The 15,537-nt window shown below is 39.6% G+C and overlaps 1 protein-coding gene across 5 annotated transcripts in view; it reads left to right on the top strand.

Moving 5' to 3' along the window:
• Positions 1-15,537, top strand: part of TTC17 (tetratricopeptide repeat domain 17) — a 126,094-nt gene that overhangs the window by 80,870 nt on the left and 29,687 nt on the right. For 4 of the 5 annotated variants that reach the window (XM_004090705.3, XM_030829731.1, XM_003254450.3 and 1 more), the window contains 5 exons: positions 5,431-5,690; positions 6,162-6,315; positions 10,085-10,205; positions 12,125-12,284; positions 13,208-13,291. In XM_004090705.3, the coding sequence (XP_004090753.1) occupies positions 5,431-5,690; positions 6,162-6,315; positions 10,085-10,205; positions 12,125-12,284; positions 13,208-13,291 (779 nt within the window). Of the gene's footprint in view, positions 1-5,430; positions 5,691-6,161; positions 6,316-8,043; positions 8,823-10,084; positions 10,206-12,124; positions 12,285-13,207; positions 13,292-15,537 lie in introns of those variants that run through there. The other variant, XM_003254451.3, reaches the window with a different exon arrangement.

The raw sequence follows: 15,537 nt of genomic DNA on the forward strand, positions 1-15,537 counted from the left end.
TGCCCAAGGCCCTATGGTGGTAATCTTTTTTTTTTTTTTTTTTTTTTTTTTGAGGAGTCTCACTCTGTCACCCAGGCTGGAGTGCAATGGCACGATGTCGGCTCACTGCAACCTCCACCGTCCCTGTTCAAGCAATTCTCCTGCCTCAGCCTCCCAAGTAACTGGGATTACAAGAGCATGCCACCCCACCGAGCTAATTTTTTTGTATTTTAGTGCAGACGGGGTTTCGCTGTGTTGCCCAGGCTGGCCTCGAACTCCTGAGCTCAGGCGATCCACCCGCCTCGGCCTCCCAAATGCATGAGCCACAGCACCCAGCCCTATGGTGGTAATCTTAATTTGGAACCAAGCTTGTCTAATTCCTTAGAATACTCTTTTTTGTGAGACAAAGGGACATACTCCTTCTACAGTATTGTTGTTAAAGATAGTATGTGCCTTACTTGCCTTCAGAAGCCACAATCTTAAGTACTCTAGCACCCATTGCTATTACTCATGCAAGACTTTCTGGAGGAAGATGTTGTCGGTCAGATTTTGCTGGCCATCTCTTTGAATTTGTGTTCTTTACCTTTCTATGGCTGTTTACTTCTGTCTTGTTTTGAATCTAGCACTCATCTTTCCATCCTCTGCTCCCTAAACTCCTTGAAACTTCTCTTCCAAGATTGTTAATGTTTCTTATCAAATATAGTTACCTTCTGTTAATCGGCTTCTGATATTCCACTCCCTCTCAGTAGTGTCCTCTGCAGCCATTCACTGGCTTCTGTTTCTGCTCCAGGTATGATGATCCCAGTTTCTTCCTGGATAACCATTGTCATCTGATCCAAAAGTCTTTCCTAATATTGAGCTAAAACATGACCTCTCATTTCTAGTTTTGTCTTATGAGGCTAACAGCATCAGTCTTGTTTCTCATTAATAGCACGTTCCCTTAGGCGTTGAAGATGGTTATTGTTCCTGCCTGCGTTCCTTTCCTATGTCTTTGCTTTTCTTCAGTTAGATGTCCTCACTTCCTTGAATAACTTATGGCTTCTAGTCTCTTCATTGTCTTTGAAGTAATCTCTTTGGAATTTTTCAAAATCTTTTCAAGCCCGAATTTTTGGTGCAATATATCAGCTACTCTTCCTGCCACTGGATCCCCCTAGACTTCTTCAGTCTGTCTTCATGTAACATGGTTTTGAGTACTTTTGCCAAGTATATTTTCTGCTTTGGACATCTCTTAAAGTGAGGTGCACAGACTTAAACATGAATCTCCAGATGTGTGTGGAACATTACAAGCTTCTTTTGTTTTCAACAGGACTACATATGCATAGCTTCATGTCTTTTTTTTTTTTTTTTTTTTTTGAGATGGAGTCTTGCTCTGTCACCCAGGCTGGAGTACAGTGGTGCAATCTCGGCTCACTGCAAGCTCCACCTCCTGGGTTCATGTCATTCTCCTGCCTCAGCCTCCTGAGGTAGCTAGGACTACAGGTGCCTGCCACCACGCCTGGCTAATTTTTGTATTTTTTAATAGAGACAGGGTTTCACCATGTTGGCCAGGCTGGTCTCGAACTCCTGACCTCAGGTGATCCGCCCGCCTCAACCTCCCAAAGTGCTGGGATTACAGGCATAAGCCACGGCGCCCAGCCCATAGCTTCATCTCTTAACACTTCTCCTAGTCCCTGTGATTCTTGATAGTACCTAATATGGCTCAGATACAAGTATAAACCTTCCCACTACCCTGAAATAGGCTTCATCTCAGTAAAGGATGTGAACTCACATAAACCTCACTGTGGATGCTCACATTCTCTCCAACTTCACAATATTTATTCTTTTTCCCAGTGTGAAAATGGTGCATGGTAACGAAAATCAAGAAAAAATAGGCTCTGTTTTCAGTTTATATCATACCATCTGTCCTACAAGCAGCAAGCCTAAGATTTACTTATTCCTCTTGCTTCAAGCATAATTTGAAACCTTCCGAGATCTCTCTACAATCCAGACCTTTCACCAAACCAGAATTCTGTATTTTCAGCTATATAGGACAGTTGTGTAGGACAGTGTTCTATATAGGACAATATCTGAAGATACATTCCTCCATCCATTCTTGTCTAGACTGTAAGTTCCATGGGTTGTTACAACCCAGCCCTCAGCACATTGCTAGATACAGCAACAAACATTTTCATGAATTAATGACAAGTGTCTACAATTCCAACTCTTTATCCTGTTGCCCTTTCCTAACTCCGTTGTCTTTATAAATATCATTCTGTTTACATATTCACAGATTCTAAACCTATAGTCGTATATTAAAAATCCCAGTTTTTCACATTAGACTTAAAAATCTTGAAATCATCTTTGAGCCTATCCTATTACTAATTTGTCTCCATTAACATTTCCCTCTCTTTTTTAAAAATTCCTTTTCCCTTTACCTTAAGACAACCTACTTCTATAACTCTTATAAAGATTATTCAATACCTTTCTAATTGGTCTCTTTGTCTTCTGTCTTCTCTTTCCTTGTCCAACACCCCCGTTCCAATACACAAACTGATTTACTACTCTAAGACTTTAACCTTTGTGATTATTATGGCCCTCATCCTGTTATTCTTCTGTTTAAGAAACAAGAGGCTTCCTTTACAACGAATCCTCTTCGTGACTTTCCCACACATTTGTAACATCACCTACCTTTCCTCAGTATCTTATTTGTTACGATCCCCTGTATACATTCTTTGTTCTAATTAATTCGAAATTGGTAATGCCCTCACATGTGCCTTTACTATCCCTGTATGTATGCATGTGGACAAATAAGTCTATGCATACATGCTTTTAAGAAAAAAAATTGTCACTCTAGAAGGCTGGATGCAGTAGCTCACACCTGAATCCAGGCACTTTGAGAGGCTGAGGTGGGTGGATCACCTGAGGTCAGGAGTTCAAGGCCAGCCTGGCAACACAGCAAAACCCCATCTCTACAAAAATACAAAAAAATTAGCCAGGTGTGGTGGCCTGCGCCTATAATCCCAGCTACTTGGGAGGCTGAGGCAGGAGAATCACTTGAGCCCAGGAGGCAGAGGTTTAAGTGAGCTGAGATCGCGCCACTGCATTGCACTCCAGCCTGGGCGACAGAATAAGACTCTATCTCAAAAAAAAAAAGGCCCTATGGGGAGTGACCTCCCTGGCCCTCTACTCTGTCTGTCTAAATCCTGTCTCAGGTAGTCTGCCTTTCTCTAAGAAGCATTTTGTGATTACATGCAAATATTTTTTTCCTCTAAAAAAAATTGTTTTCTTATTATTTCATGTATGTAGTTTTTGGTCTCCAACTTGATTATAAATTCATTATATTTAATTTCTTAAGGTTAGAAACTTTACATTTTTTGTTCCCACCTACAGCTTACAGAGATAGACACATAGTAGGCTGTCAATAAAGTTTGGTTTATTTTTTGCTAACTCAGAGCACACTTATAATCTACTTATTCCTCACCTGTGAGGAGAAAATATAAAAATATGTACATATTTAGTGTTTTTTTAGGAATTGCTTTCGCCCCAACCCCAGCAGCCTTTAGAAAAGCTTAGTGGCTACCAACAACAGAAGCCTGCAGCAAGCTCTGTATTCTCTCTTCATTGGAATATCAGTTTCCATTAATGAAAGCCCCTCTCTCTCAGAATTTTTTTTTTTTTTTTTTTTCTTGAGACGGAGTCTCGCTCTGTCGCCCAGGCTGGAGTGCAGTGGCGCAATCTCGGCTCACTGCAAGCTCCGCCTCCCGGGTTCACGCCATTCTCCTGCCTCAGCCTCTCTGAGTAGCTGGGACTACAGGCGCCTGCCACCACGCCTGGCTAATTTTTTTGTATTTTTTAGTAGAGATGAGGTTTCACCGTGGTCTCGATCTCCTGACCTGGTGATCCGCCCGCCTCGGCCTCCCAAAGTGCTGGGATTACAAGCGTGAGCCACCGCGCCCGGCCAGAATTTTTAAATAATGATAAATATTACCATATGGTAGGAGCACAAGGAAGCAATAACCTTGGGTTACTGGGTTTGCGGAATTCTTTGTAGCTAAACAGCGTGAATTTTTTCCAATGTGTTGCTTAACGGCAGGGATATGCTCTAGGAAATGCGTCCTTGGGTGATTTTGCCATTGTGGGAACATCACAGCGTATACTGTACTTACTTACACAAACCTAGGTGGTGTAGCCTGCTGCACTCCCGCGCTATATTGTGTAGCCTCTTGCTCCTAGGCTACAAACCTCTACAGCATGTTTATGTACTGCAATACCGTAGGCAAGTGTGACACAATGGTAAATATTTGTGTCTCTAAACATATTTAAATGCAGAAAAGGTACAGGGGAAATACAGTATTATAATTTTATGGCACCACTGTGGTATATGCAGTTCATCATTGACCAGAACTTCATTATGTGGTGCATGGCTATAATACCATGTTCTAAATCCCTGAACAAGCCAGAATTACCAACTGAAGATTACTGCACTAGAATAATGAAACTGGTGTTTTGTGAGGTATCAACCCAGAGCTCTCGGGTTTTCCTGTGGGTACATGTTACAAAAGGAGACATTTTGTTATTTGTTCTTGTACCCTATCTACTTCCTAAAGGGACTAGGGATGACTTCCATGGAATGCACAGTGTAACATCCAGCCAATTCAAAATAAACAGGAAAAGTTAAGTAGTGAAGAATTTTTTAAAAGAAAGCCTTCTGTTAAGAAACTCAGGCTAATTTTGCCTGAGCTTCCTTGTTATTCAAGCTTAGAGGAGAACTCAAGAGGGCTGTGTAACCTTCATTGGATAATAAAGGAAACATACTGAGTTCTCAGGAGAGAGAATTTTTGCTAGGCCATTACACTGAGAGTCTTCCACAGGAGTCTTTATATAAGAGACTTGAGCCACCTAAATAATATCTTGGTAATCATTTTAGAAAGAAATTATTGTAGTATATTGCTATTTCTTATATCAGCCATTAGAGAAAAATGGGAGCCTTCATGTAGAATTAGGATAGTTTTCCATTAAACAAATAATTTTTCAGTTAAGGCAATTAAGCCAGCTATATGGTCTGGACACACAGCTGTGTCCAGATAGTTGAATAAACCTTGAAGAATCCCATATATTAAATAACATAATAAGCTTCATCCTTGCCATCTGTGTTTTGAATGTAGAGCAAGTGGATCTTTTTTTAAAAATAATATATCATGTACCTATCCTCATGCTCACTAATAACAGAATCTCTGACTGCCTCCTGTCTAGCTGCCACTGTTCTCAGCCAGGCTTTTGGCAACCACTAGATGACAAAGTTGGTATTTTATTATGTATTTTGAAGATGCTGAATGGTATTTTTATTAATTGGGCTATAGAAGTGCCTCTAAGCAGAGCCAAAACGTTTCTCCAAAAGCAGGGTTGGAGTCACCCAAGGTCTTGAATGAGTACTATGTACCTTTTACTAACGTGCTGGCCCTTGAATTTCAGGTACGGTGGTTGAGGAGAGCAATGGTTCTGATGAGATGGAGAATTCAGATGAAACCAAAATGTCAGAAGAAATACTGGCTTTGGTGGATGAATTTCAACAGGCATGGCCTTTGGAAGGCTTTGGGGGTGCACTAGAGATGAAAGGGCGGCGTCTAGACTTACAAGGAATACGGGTGCTGAAGAAAGGTCCCCAGGATGGAGTGGCCAGAAGCTCTTGCTATGGAGACTGCAGAAGTGAAGATGATGAAGCAACAGAATGGGTAAGTTTGCCAACTTAATTCTCACAAAATTGTAGCCCATGTCTTTCAGGGGATCCTAGTATGCAAAGTGGGAAGTTTCTGTTGGATATGTGGCACTACTTGGCTACACAGTCCAGGACAGCCTTCACATTGGAATTTTATTAGGAGGAAGCATTTCATGTTACTTATGTATTGCTGGCTCTTCTGGGAGGCAGGAGGAAATGGGGTGGGTGTGAAGCCACTGTCAGAGCCTGCAGACTTGGAACTGTCCAGTTCAGACATCTTTCTTTTCAGTTTCTTCTATACATTCTTCGAGACTAGGTTATTTTGTTCATTTCACTAACCATTTTTTATTTAGGTCTTTAAGAATTAAACTCAAGGAGAGAACTTAACCTGAGCACAGGACTTGGTTATTCTTAAACTAGTACTCACAAATCATTGACAGATTTGATCACTGGTCTCATTTGTCCCTAACATGTTTCTGTTTGCTAGATTACATTCCAGGTCAAACGTGTAAAGAAACCCAAAGGAGATCATAAGAAAACTCCTGGGAAAAAAGTAGAAACAAGTCAGGTAGAAAATGGACATCGTTACCAAGCAAACCTAGAGATCACTGGCCCCAAGGTGGCATCTCCTGGGCCACAAGGTAAATTCGAATGTTTAATATGCCAGTTTCTTGTTTTAGATGTCACTGTCTCATTTCTCACAAAGGTTGTATTTGTAACTTGAAATAGTTCAGATGAGATGATAAAGGGGCAAAGTGGTCAAGAAACCAGTCTATCTTCTGTATCAATGAAAAAAATGTTCAAACTCTAACACATTATGGAAATGAAAATTCCAGTGGATTTAACATTATGTGTAATAAATCATAAAGGAAGAAAAACTAGGTGAATATTTACATGCTCTTTCCATGTGGAAAGAACTTTCTAAGGCAGAGAGAGGGAAAGAAAATAATAATTCTGACACTGGAAAGTACCACAAAATAAGACAAAGGACTGAAGCAAAGTATTTTTTTGTAGATTTTTTTTTATATATTTACAGAATATATGATAAGCAGAGGGTATCAATATCATTTAAAGAGCACCTACAAATCAATATGAAACATAACAGTATTCCAGTAAAATATGTGCAGCATACATAGACAGTTCACCAAATACATACACACACACACACACACACACACACACACACACACACGCACACACAGATGGCCACTAAACTTGAGAAGATGTTCAACCTCATCAGCAATCAAAGGAGTGCAGGCATAAACAGTAAGATACCAGTTTTGATTATCAAATTGTTTTTTAATGTGTAACACACGTTTTATTTAACTGAAGTGAATTTTGGGGTAGTCTGACTAGACACATCAGAAAATTTAAAAATATACCAGTTATTCTACTTGTAGTAATTTACCCTAAGTAAATCATCTTACAAGTGCCATAGATGTAAGTAGAAAGATATTGATCATGGGATTGCTTATAATAAAAATTTGTAAACAACCTAAATGTTGTAATTGCCTAAATAAATCATAACACATCTATGCTGCATAATATGCACTCGATATTGGTAATATAGTCAGTAAAGAGAAGCAATTTATAAAGTAGTAAATGTAGAGAATACCCTAATCATCATGCTGTATTTCATCAACTACATTTTTTTCACATTTCAATATCTCTGAAATTGGAATACATCTTACAGTTGATAGTATCTTATATAATAGTTGCCACTGTTTTTCTTTCTTAAATCCTGTAAAATAATGTATATTTACAGTTGGCAGCATCTTAGATTTGATGAAATATGGTATAATAAACAAGCACATAGAAACAAAACTAGCAGGAAATACATCAAAATGTTATAAATGGTCATCTCTGGGTGCTAACAGAGCTATAGGTGATTTTTATTTTCTTCTGTATGACTTTTCCATTTTCTAAATATTTTACAATAAGCCTATATTACTTTTATAAACAAAAAACTAAAAATTTATTATAAAAGTGAAAACTAAAGCCGAATATGGTTGAGATGATATGAGAGCACTTAAGCAGTTTTAAATGTATTCAAGTTGGTGGACCCAAGTAGGGCATTGAATGTACTTGCAAATGAGATCATGGAACCACTTATTGGCATTAAAGTGAAAAGCTCTAAAGCATAGAGGACAGAAATACTAGAGAGATTCAAAATCCCAATTTTCAAATTAGTATGGATTCTATTCACTGCTAACTAATCAGCTTCATGATAAATCCTGACCAAGTTATAAAGCAAAGTATTAAATAGTTTGTGAGCCCATGGGGGAAAAATGGAGGTCATTAAGAGCCATTGTAGATTTTCTAAGAACTAATAATAATGCTTAACTAATTTCATTTCCTTTTTTGGTTAGGGCTACTAGACTGGAAGACCAGGAAAGTGCCATAGACATAATGTAACTGGATTTCAGCAAGGCATTTAACAGAGCCTCTTATGATATCCTTGTGAACCAGATGGAGAGATGTGGGCTTGAAGCCTTCCCATTGCCTACAGGATAAAATTCAAACTTCCTAGTGTGGTGTACAAGACCCTTTACAGCCCGCCTCTGTGTACCCTTCAACACTATTCTCTGAACCAACCATGCTCATGTTTTTACCTCAGTGCCTTTGCACATGCTGTTCCCTCTGCCTGGAATGCCCTATGCCCCTCTGCCCTCTGCCGTGCTAAAATATCACTCATCCTTAAACTTCAAAATCAAGTGCCATCTCTTCCTTGTTACCTTCAGGCAGAATTAGTTACTCTTTCCTCTGTGCAATTGTTCTATATCTTCGCTCTAGCTCTTTTCCTATTGTATTGTAATGATTTATGTTTACCTTCCTTACTAGACTGTGAGCTCAAGAGCAGGCCGTCTTATTATTCCTGTCTGTACCCCTAGTGTCTTTTATGGTTCTCAGCCCCTTATAACAGGTGCTCAATAAATATTTTTCAAATGAAATTATTAAATGTAAAGCAAAAATAAGATTTTTTGTGAAAATTATGGCTTAAGTTATTAATTTAAACAGAGTTAATTTGAAACTCTTCCAAAAGTGTTCCTTTCTGTTTTGTTAAAATCTCAATCTAAACCCCTGCCTGTACCTCAAACAGTTTTCTACTGTTGGTAAATTCCTATAATATAAAAAGCGCTATTCAGAACTAAAGTTCTCCTTCCTGCCTATTCCATTATAACTCCTTCAGAAAACCCTTCCCAGACAAGACAGTTCTGCTCTTTTCTTGGGGATTTGATGTAAGTAAAGAGCCCAGACCCAAAAGGTAGTACTTACGAAGGATATTAATAAACAGAGCTTTAAAATTTTTTGTAGCTTTAAATAGCTTGTTGATTGGGAACATACACGTTAGAGTCAAACAGACTTGGATCAGGATCCCAGCTCTGCCAGTTGCTAGCCAGGTGACCTGGACAAGTCACCTAGTCTCTCTGAGTCTGTTTTCTCATCTGAGAAATGAGGGTTAAAACCTACTTCAGGCCAGATACAGTGGCTCACATCTATAATCCCAGCACTTTGGGAGGCCAGGGTGGGAGGATCACTTGAGTCCAGGAGGTTAAGGCTACAGAAAGTTAGTATCATGCCACGGCACTCCAGCCTGGGCAAGAAAGCAAGGTGCTGTCTCTAATTTAAAAAAAGAAAAATGGAAAAAACTTAACCTCATGAGGTTAAGGATGTAAAGCACTTAGCATGGGATCTGAATACACAGGAAGTGCTCTTCAAATAGATAATATTGGTTCTCGGACTGTGGTGTTGTGGCGGGGGCTGGGGGGAGATGATAATCTTTCATTAACATCATTATTCCCTGCTGCTCTTCTTTATAGCAGTGGTTCTTTCTACTGGGTGTGATTTTGCCCCCCAGGGGACATTTGGCAATATCTGGAGACATTTTTGTTGTTATATCTGGGGAACAGTGCTACCAACATCCAGTGGGTGGAGGCCAAAGATGATGCTAAACACCCTCCAATGCACAGGACGGATCCCTCCAAAAATTATCCAGCCCAAAATGTCAATAATACCAGGTTAAGAAACCCTGCTTTAGAGATAAATGTTTCTACTAAGTTGGAGTTGTCTTTATAAAATCAAAATACAGAGGGGCAAAAATTAAGTTGGGTAAGAATGTTAACATTGAAGAATACCTTAACCCCTTATTTCATGTTGATCAATCTTAAATCCAGCAAAGGACTCATTTATTCTTACTTCTCCACCTATCTTTACTCAAAGATGATCTTTAGTCCCATTGCATAATGACAAGATTTTAATTAGATCATAGATGGGGGAAATGCTAAAGACTACAGGAATGACTAGCACCTCCAAATACACCAATCTGTGTGAAGTAATCACCAGGGCAGAAGGCCTTTTGGGTTCTGTTCCTTTGCAATTGCGTGGATTCATGGCATACTTTCCTTCCAGGAAAAAAACGTGATTACCAGCGTCTGGGATGGCCCAGCCCAGACGAATGCCTCAAACTCCGCTGGGTAGAGCTGACTGCCATCGTGAGTACCTGGCTTGCAGTTTCTTCAAAAAACATTGAGTAAGTATGTTAAGCCTCTCCCTCCTTTATGGCATTTGAGTCCCATTGAACCCAGCTGACTTTAAGGATGCCCTCTTAGCAGCTAGTAGAAGAGTTATCCTTTCTAGAGCTGAATTTTCAAAGGATGACCATGCTGACCATGGCCCCCAGGTGGACCCAACCCATTGTAGCAAAGCAGTGAGTGTGCCCCCCTTCCCGGTGCCTTCACCTGTCCTTTGTAAGCTATCTAGCAGCCACGTATAACTGCTTAGTTTGAATTGAAGACTGGATCCTCTCTATAGAAGCACAAAACCCATGGTTTCTCATGAATATCATGCAGTTCTAAGGGAGCCAGAGCAAATCCAGATTTGCAGACACCTACCAAGGCATAGTAGATGCCTCTGATAACTGCTTTTTCCTCACTGGACACTCACTCGCTTTTGCTAACCCCTTTTCTACCCTTTAAGTATTGGAGTTCCCCAGGATTTACCACTAACCCTTCTTATTTTGCAATCACTTCTAGTCAGACTGATCTACTCCCAAAATTCCAATCACACAAAGATGTACTAACAGCTCCCAAACTTGAATCTCCAGACCTTTTTACAATGCCTTCAACTCATTTGTCTGTCTCCCTGACCTGTCTGTCTAGATTGCACTCAGGCACCCAATGCTCAGGAAAACTAAAGTCACAATTTTCTTGCCCACTTTCCATATTAAAAAATTCTTTTTTGTTTGTTTGTTTTTTCTTTTCCTATTTTTAGCAAAATAGCTCCAGCAATGCTTAGGCCAAAAACCTGGGAGTTATCCTTAACAATTTTCCTCCCCTGCTCTTCAATTCAGCCTGTTACCAATTCTTAGCACTTTTACTCCCTGAGTATTTTTCAAAACCACCTACTTTTCTCCATCTCCATTGCTGCCTCCTCAAACCAGAGCATAACCATCCCTACGTTGGTTCATCCAGTACTTCCTAGCTGGTCCTCTTGCTCTGTTCACCCTTGCCTCTGTTCAATCTATTCTCTCCACAGTACTCAGAATTCTTCAAATGTAAGTCAAATCATTCTTAAAGCACTCTAGGAAATTCTTACTGCTATTTAAAGTGGACCATAAAGCCTTTCTTGATCTGCTCCCTGCCTGTTTTTTCATCCTCTCTTTTGCCCTCTCTCCTGCCAGGGCTGTCATACGTGGTGTCTCCTTTGTCTGTGGCATTGTTCTCACTGTGAGTTCTCAGCTGGTTAATTCATACTAAACCTTCTGGCCTCAACTTAGTCTTACCTCCACAGAATCCTTCACTAGCTACCCTCCTCCACCAGTGCAGAGGCAACATATATCCTCTTGGAGTGCACTGTCATTGCACCATATTTTATCTTTTATAACTTATCACATGTAATAAATGAATCACAAGAGAATGAACATGATAACAGCAGGGACTAACTATGTTGTTTTACTCATTATTATAGTCCTTGTATCTGACATGTAATAGGCTCTAAATAACTAATGAGTGAATGTTTGCCTAATAATTTAGACTTTTTAAATAGCTGCAAGTAAAACATGGCAGTGCAATTTGTCATATTAGTGCATATGATAGTCTATAATAGTTAGCTTGTATATAGTGGGAAAATGAAAGGAAGTACTTAGTCTTACACCTAAATACAATATATGGCTGTATCTCTATAAAACTTACCGTCTAAGCTTTAGGTAACTTTTTCTGTGGGGAGGAATGTGCTGCTGTGCATAAAAGAAAACTAAAAGATATAACCAGTTGTGGGTATTTATCACCACTTATATCTTGGAAGAAGAAATCCTAGAAGAAAACTTACCTCGTTTAAAATCAGGGGATAGCATGTTGAAGCTATGATGAGCTGATTGTTAATGCTGTCTCTCTTCTCTTCCCACCCACTCAAAAATTTCCCATAGCTAATGTGGTAATCTCCATTTTTCAGCATCACAGAACACATAGATTTTGCCACCCCTATACAGCAGCCAGCAATGGAGCCTCTTTGCAATGGCAATCTCCCCACGAGTATGCATACCCTGGATCACTTGCATGGGGTTTCCAACCGAGCCAGCCTGCACTACACAGGGGAGAGTCAGTTAACAGAGGTGAGTGCTCGGCTTTGTTCAGGCTGTTTTTTAGCCTCACGGTTAGGATGCACATTGATAGTGGAAAGCACAGGTGACCAGGTCTTTTAAAAAAAAAATAGGGGCTTTTTTCAGTTAGGCATCACCTGGGTGGATTTGGGCCAAGTCTGATTTCTTTCAGGCCCTGGGACTGAGCTTATTATTCTTCTTTTCTTTATGACCATGGAATTTTAATTCTGATTTACCCCTCAAGGGGGGTAGTTCTGCCTTGCCATCAAGTACAGACTCTTGAGAAAAATGTATGGGGCAGTTAATTCTCCTGTTGACATTTTTAAGAAGGAAGGGTAAGGAAGGCAAACCCAATATATACCTAGCAAAGCGTATACCTAGAAGAATTGGAAAAACATGTCACAAGTATCCAACAGTAGAGGACTGGTTAAATAAATTTTGGTATAGATATAAGATAGTATACAGTGGCACCATTAGAAAATATATAGAAATATTCTTATTGACCTGAATAAATTTTCACAATATATAATGTGAAAACATAGGTAACAGTATACAGTGTAATTCAATATTTTGTGAGAAAAAAATGTGCATAGAGAAATATAAAGGTATTAAAAGTGGTTGTTAATACCTCTCTATATGTCTTTACATGTCTGAATGACAAAATTACACAGTTTATTTCATTTACTCTGTGTTCTAATGTTGCTGTAATGAATGTGTTTTACATTCTGTAATTTTTGTTAAATGTGGGAGAGCTAAGGGGATGATAAAACAGCCTTAAATGTATCTTCCATAGATTACCTTACCAATAGGACCACAGCATGTATCCCAAAAAAACAGTTTGCCTCTGTGGTACAGTGCCCAAGTCAGCATTAGCAGTATCATCTAGATCCTGCATCGTTTTCATTCTTCTAATCTACCATCTTCCTTCCTTCCAGGTATTACAAAATCTTGGCAAAGACCAATATCCACAACAGTCGCTTGAACAGATTGGCACCCGAATTGCCAAAGTTTTGGAAAAGGTAAGTCACCCCACAGAAAAGCTGGAAACAGTTGCCCTCCTTCTAACTTCTTTTCTAGGTTATTCGCTCCTAAGTGTCTCTGACCTCTTCTGTTAGTTACTGAGCACTTGGTGGCTAAAAGAATAGTGTGAAATAACTCCCCGCAGAATGTTTCGGTCGCTTTTTCTATCACTTGGGTAATATTCTTTTCTGTCTCTTTGCCTACCTTCTGTGGTGAAACTTACCTAGTCAGTTTTCTCTTCTTTACCCCAGTATGTGTGTATAAAGGTGGTAGTATTGGAAACCATGGAATCTAGGTATATGAAATAATTCAGATATTCTTCTGATGTTGAGAATATTTGGTATTTTGGATGATGGATGGGAAACACACTTTGAAATGTCTTTTCTCTTGAAATCATGAAACAAAATATTTACCAAATTGCATTTTCATAGAGCCTACAGAAAATACCATTGAGAGGTTCTGAGACTCCTTTTCTTCCTCTGTGTGATATTTGTGTAAAGAGGAGGGGTTTTTAAATTTAATTTTATTACTTTATGGCTAAGAATCTCTCTACTTTATTACTGTATAATATTAAAGAGCTAATTTAACATAGTCATTTAAAGAATGAACCCAACTTCAAGTATGAATGTGACATCGTGAGATAGCAACTTCCTTCATCTTCTGGATATCGCACATGGAAAAATCATCAGCAGACTCCAATTATAATGAAACTAGGGCAAACACATGATCCCCAGACTTCAAAAAAAAGTAAGGATTGCCAAAAGTGGTTATGATCCACACAAAAACCATACAGGATGAATTGTAGCAGAAGTCAGGCAGGGTTAGCAATTTCAGAAAACGTCAGCAAAATTCTACTACCTGAAGGAACTTTCTACAAGTAGCCCAACCAGGAAAATCCTGAGTAATAAAAACAGAGCAGACACAGCACTGATACCAAAATAAAAGAAAACCGGTCGGGCCCGGTGGCTCACACCTGTAATCCCAGCACTTTGGAAGGCCAAGGCGGGTGGATCACTTGAGGTCAGGAGTTCAAGACCAGCCTGGCCAACATGGTGAAACCCCGTCTCTACTAAAAATACAAAAATCAGCCGGGTGTGGTGGCACGCACCTGTAATCCCAGCTACTTGGGAGGGTGAGGCAGGAGAATCACTGCTAACCCAGGAGGCAGAGGTTGCAGTGAGCCGAGATCCCACTACTGCACTCCAGCCTGGGTGACAGAGTGAGACTCCATCTCAATAAATAGTGAATGAATGAATGAATGAGTGAATGAATGAAAACCATAGGAAAAAGCAGCAAAACTTACTAAAGAACACACAACAGGAAAATATTGTCATGGAACACATTATAATTCAGACTAAACTTTTCTCCGTGGATTAAAATATTAGGCCAGGCACAGTGGCTCATGCCTGTAATCCCAGCACTTGGTGGACAAGGCAGGAGGATCATTTGAGCCCAGGAGTTTGAGCCAGCCTGGGCAACATAGCGAGACCCTGTCTCTACAAAAAAATTAAAATGCTCACACACACCTGTAGTCTCAGCTACTTGAGAGATTGAGGTGGGAGAATCGCTTGAGCCCAGGAAGTTGTTGCAGTAAGCCATGATCATGCCACTGCACTCCAGCCTGGGCAACAGAGTGAGACCCTGTCTCAAAAAGAAAAAAAAATTGCCTGCATAAATAAAGATCACAAAGCAAAAATATAAAAACACAGGAGAAAGATTAGCAATGGATATAAAAACAGGAGATAGAAAACTGAAATATATTAAACTTGAGTGCCAGGCCAAACAGGTCAGTAGTAGAAAAATTTTATCACAGAACTGATGACAAAATTGGAAGGAGCAGCAAGAGGAATACAGCACAAACACAGGGACATAGAGGACAGAAGTGACAAGTGACTAAAATAAAAGAGAGTTAAAGAAAAATTGAAGATAACATGTTAGAGAGGAACATATTTTAAGCTCTAGATTCAAATAAGATTTGAGTCTTATTCTATTTCTGTAAAATATATTTTGTTAAAAGGGTGCACTGTGCTGCTATAAACATATGTGTGCATGCGTCTTTTTAGCAGCATGATTTATAATCCTTTGGGTATATACCCAGTAATGGGATGGCTGGGTCAAATGGTATTTCTAGTTCTAGATCCCTGAGGAACCACCACACTGACTTCCACAATGGTTGAACTGGTGTACAGCGGCACTATTCATGATAGCAAAGACTTGGAAGCAACCTAAATGTCCAACAATGATA

Source organism: Nomascus leucogenys, chromosome 15, assembly GCF_006542625.1.
Source record: "Nomascus leucogenys isolate Asia chromosome 15, Asia_NLE_v1, whole genome shotgun sequence".
In the NCBI taxonomy this organism is placed as follows: domain Eukaryota; kingdom Metazoa; phylum Chordata; class Mammalia; order Primates; family Hylobatidae; genus Nomascus; species Nomascus leucogenys.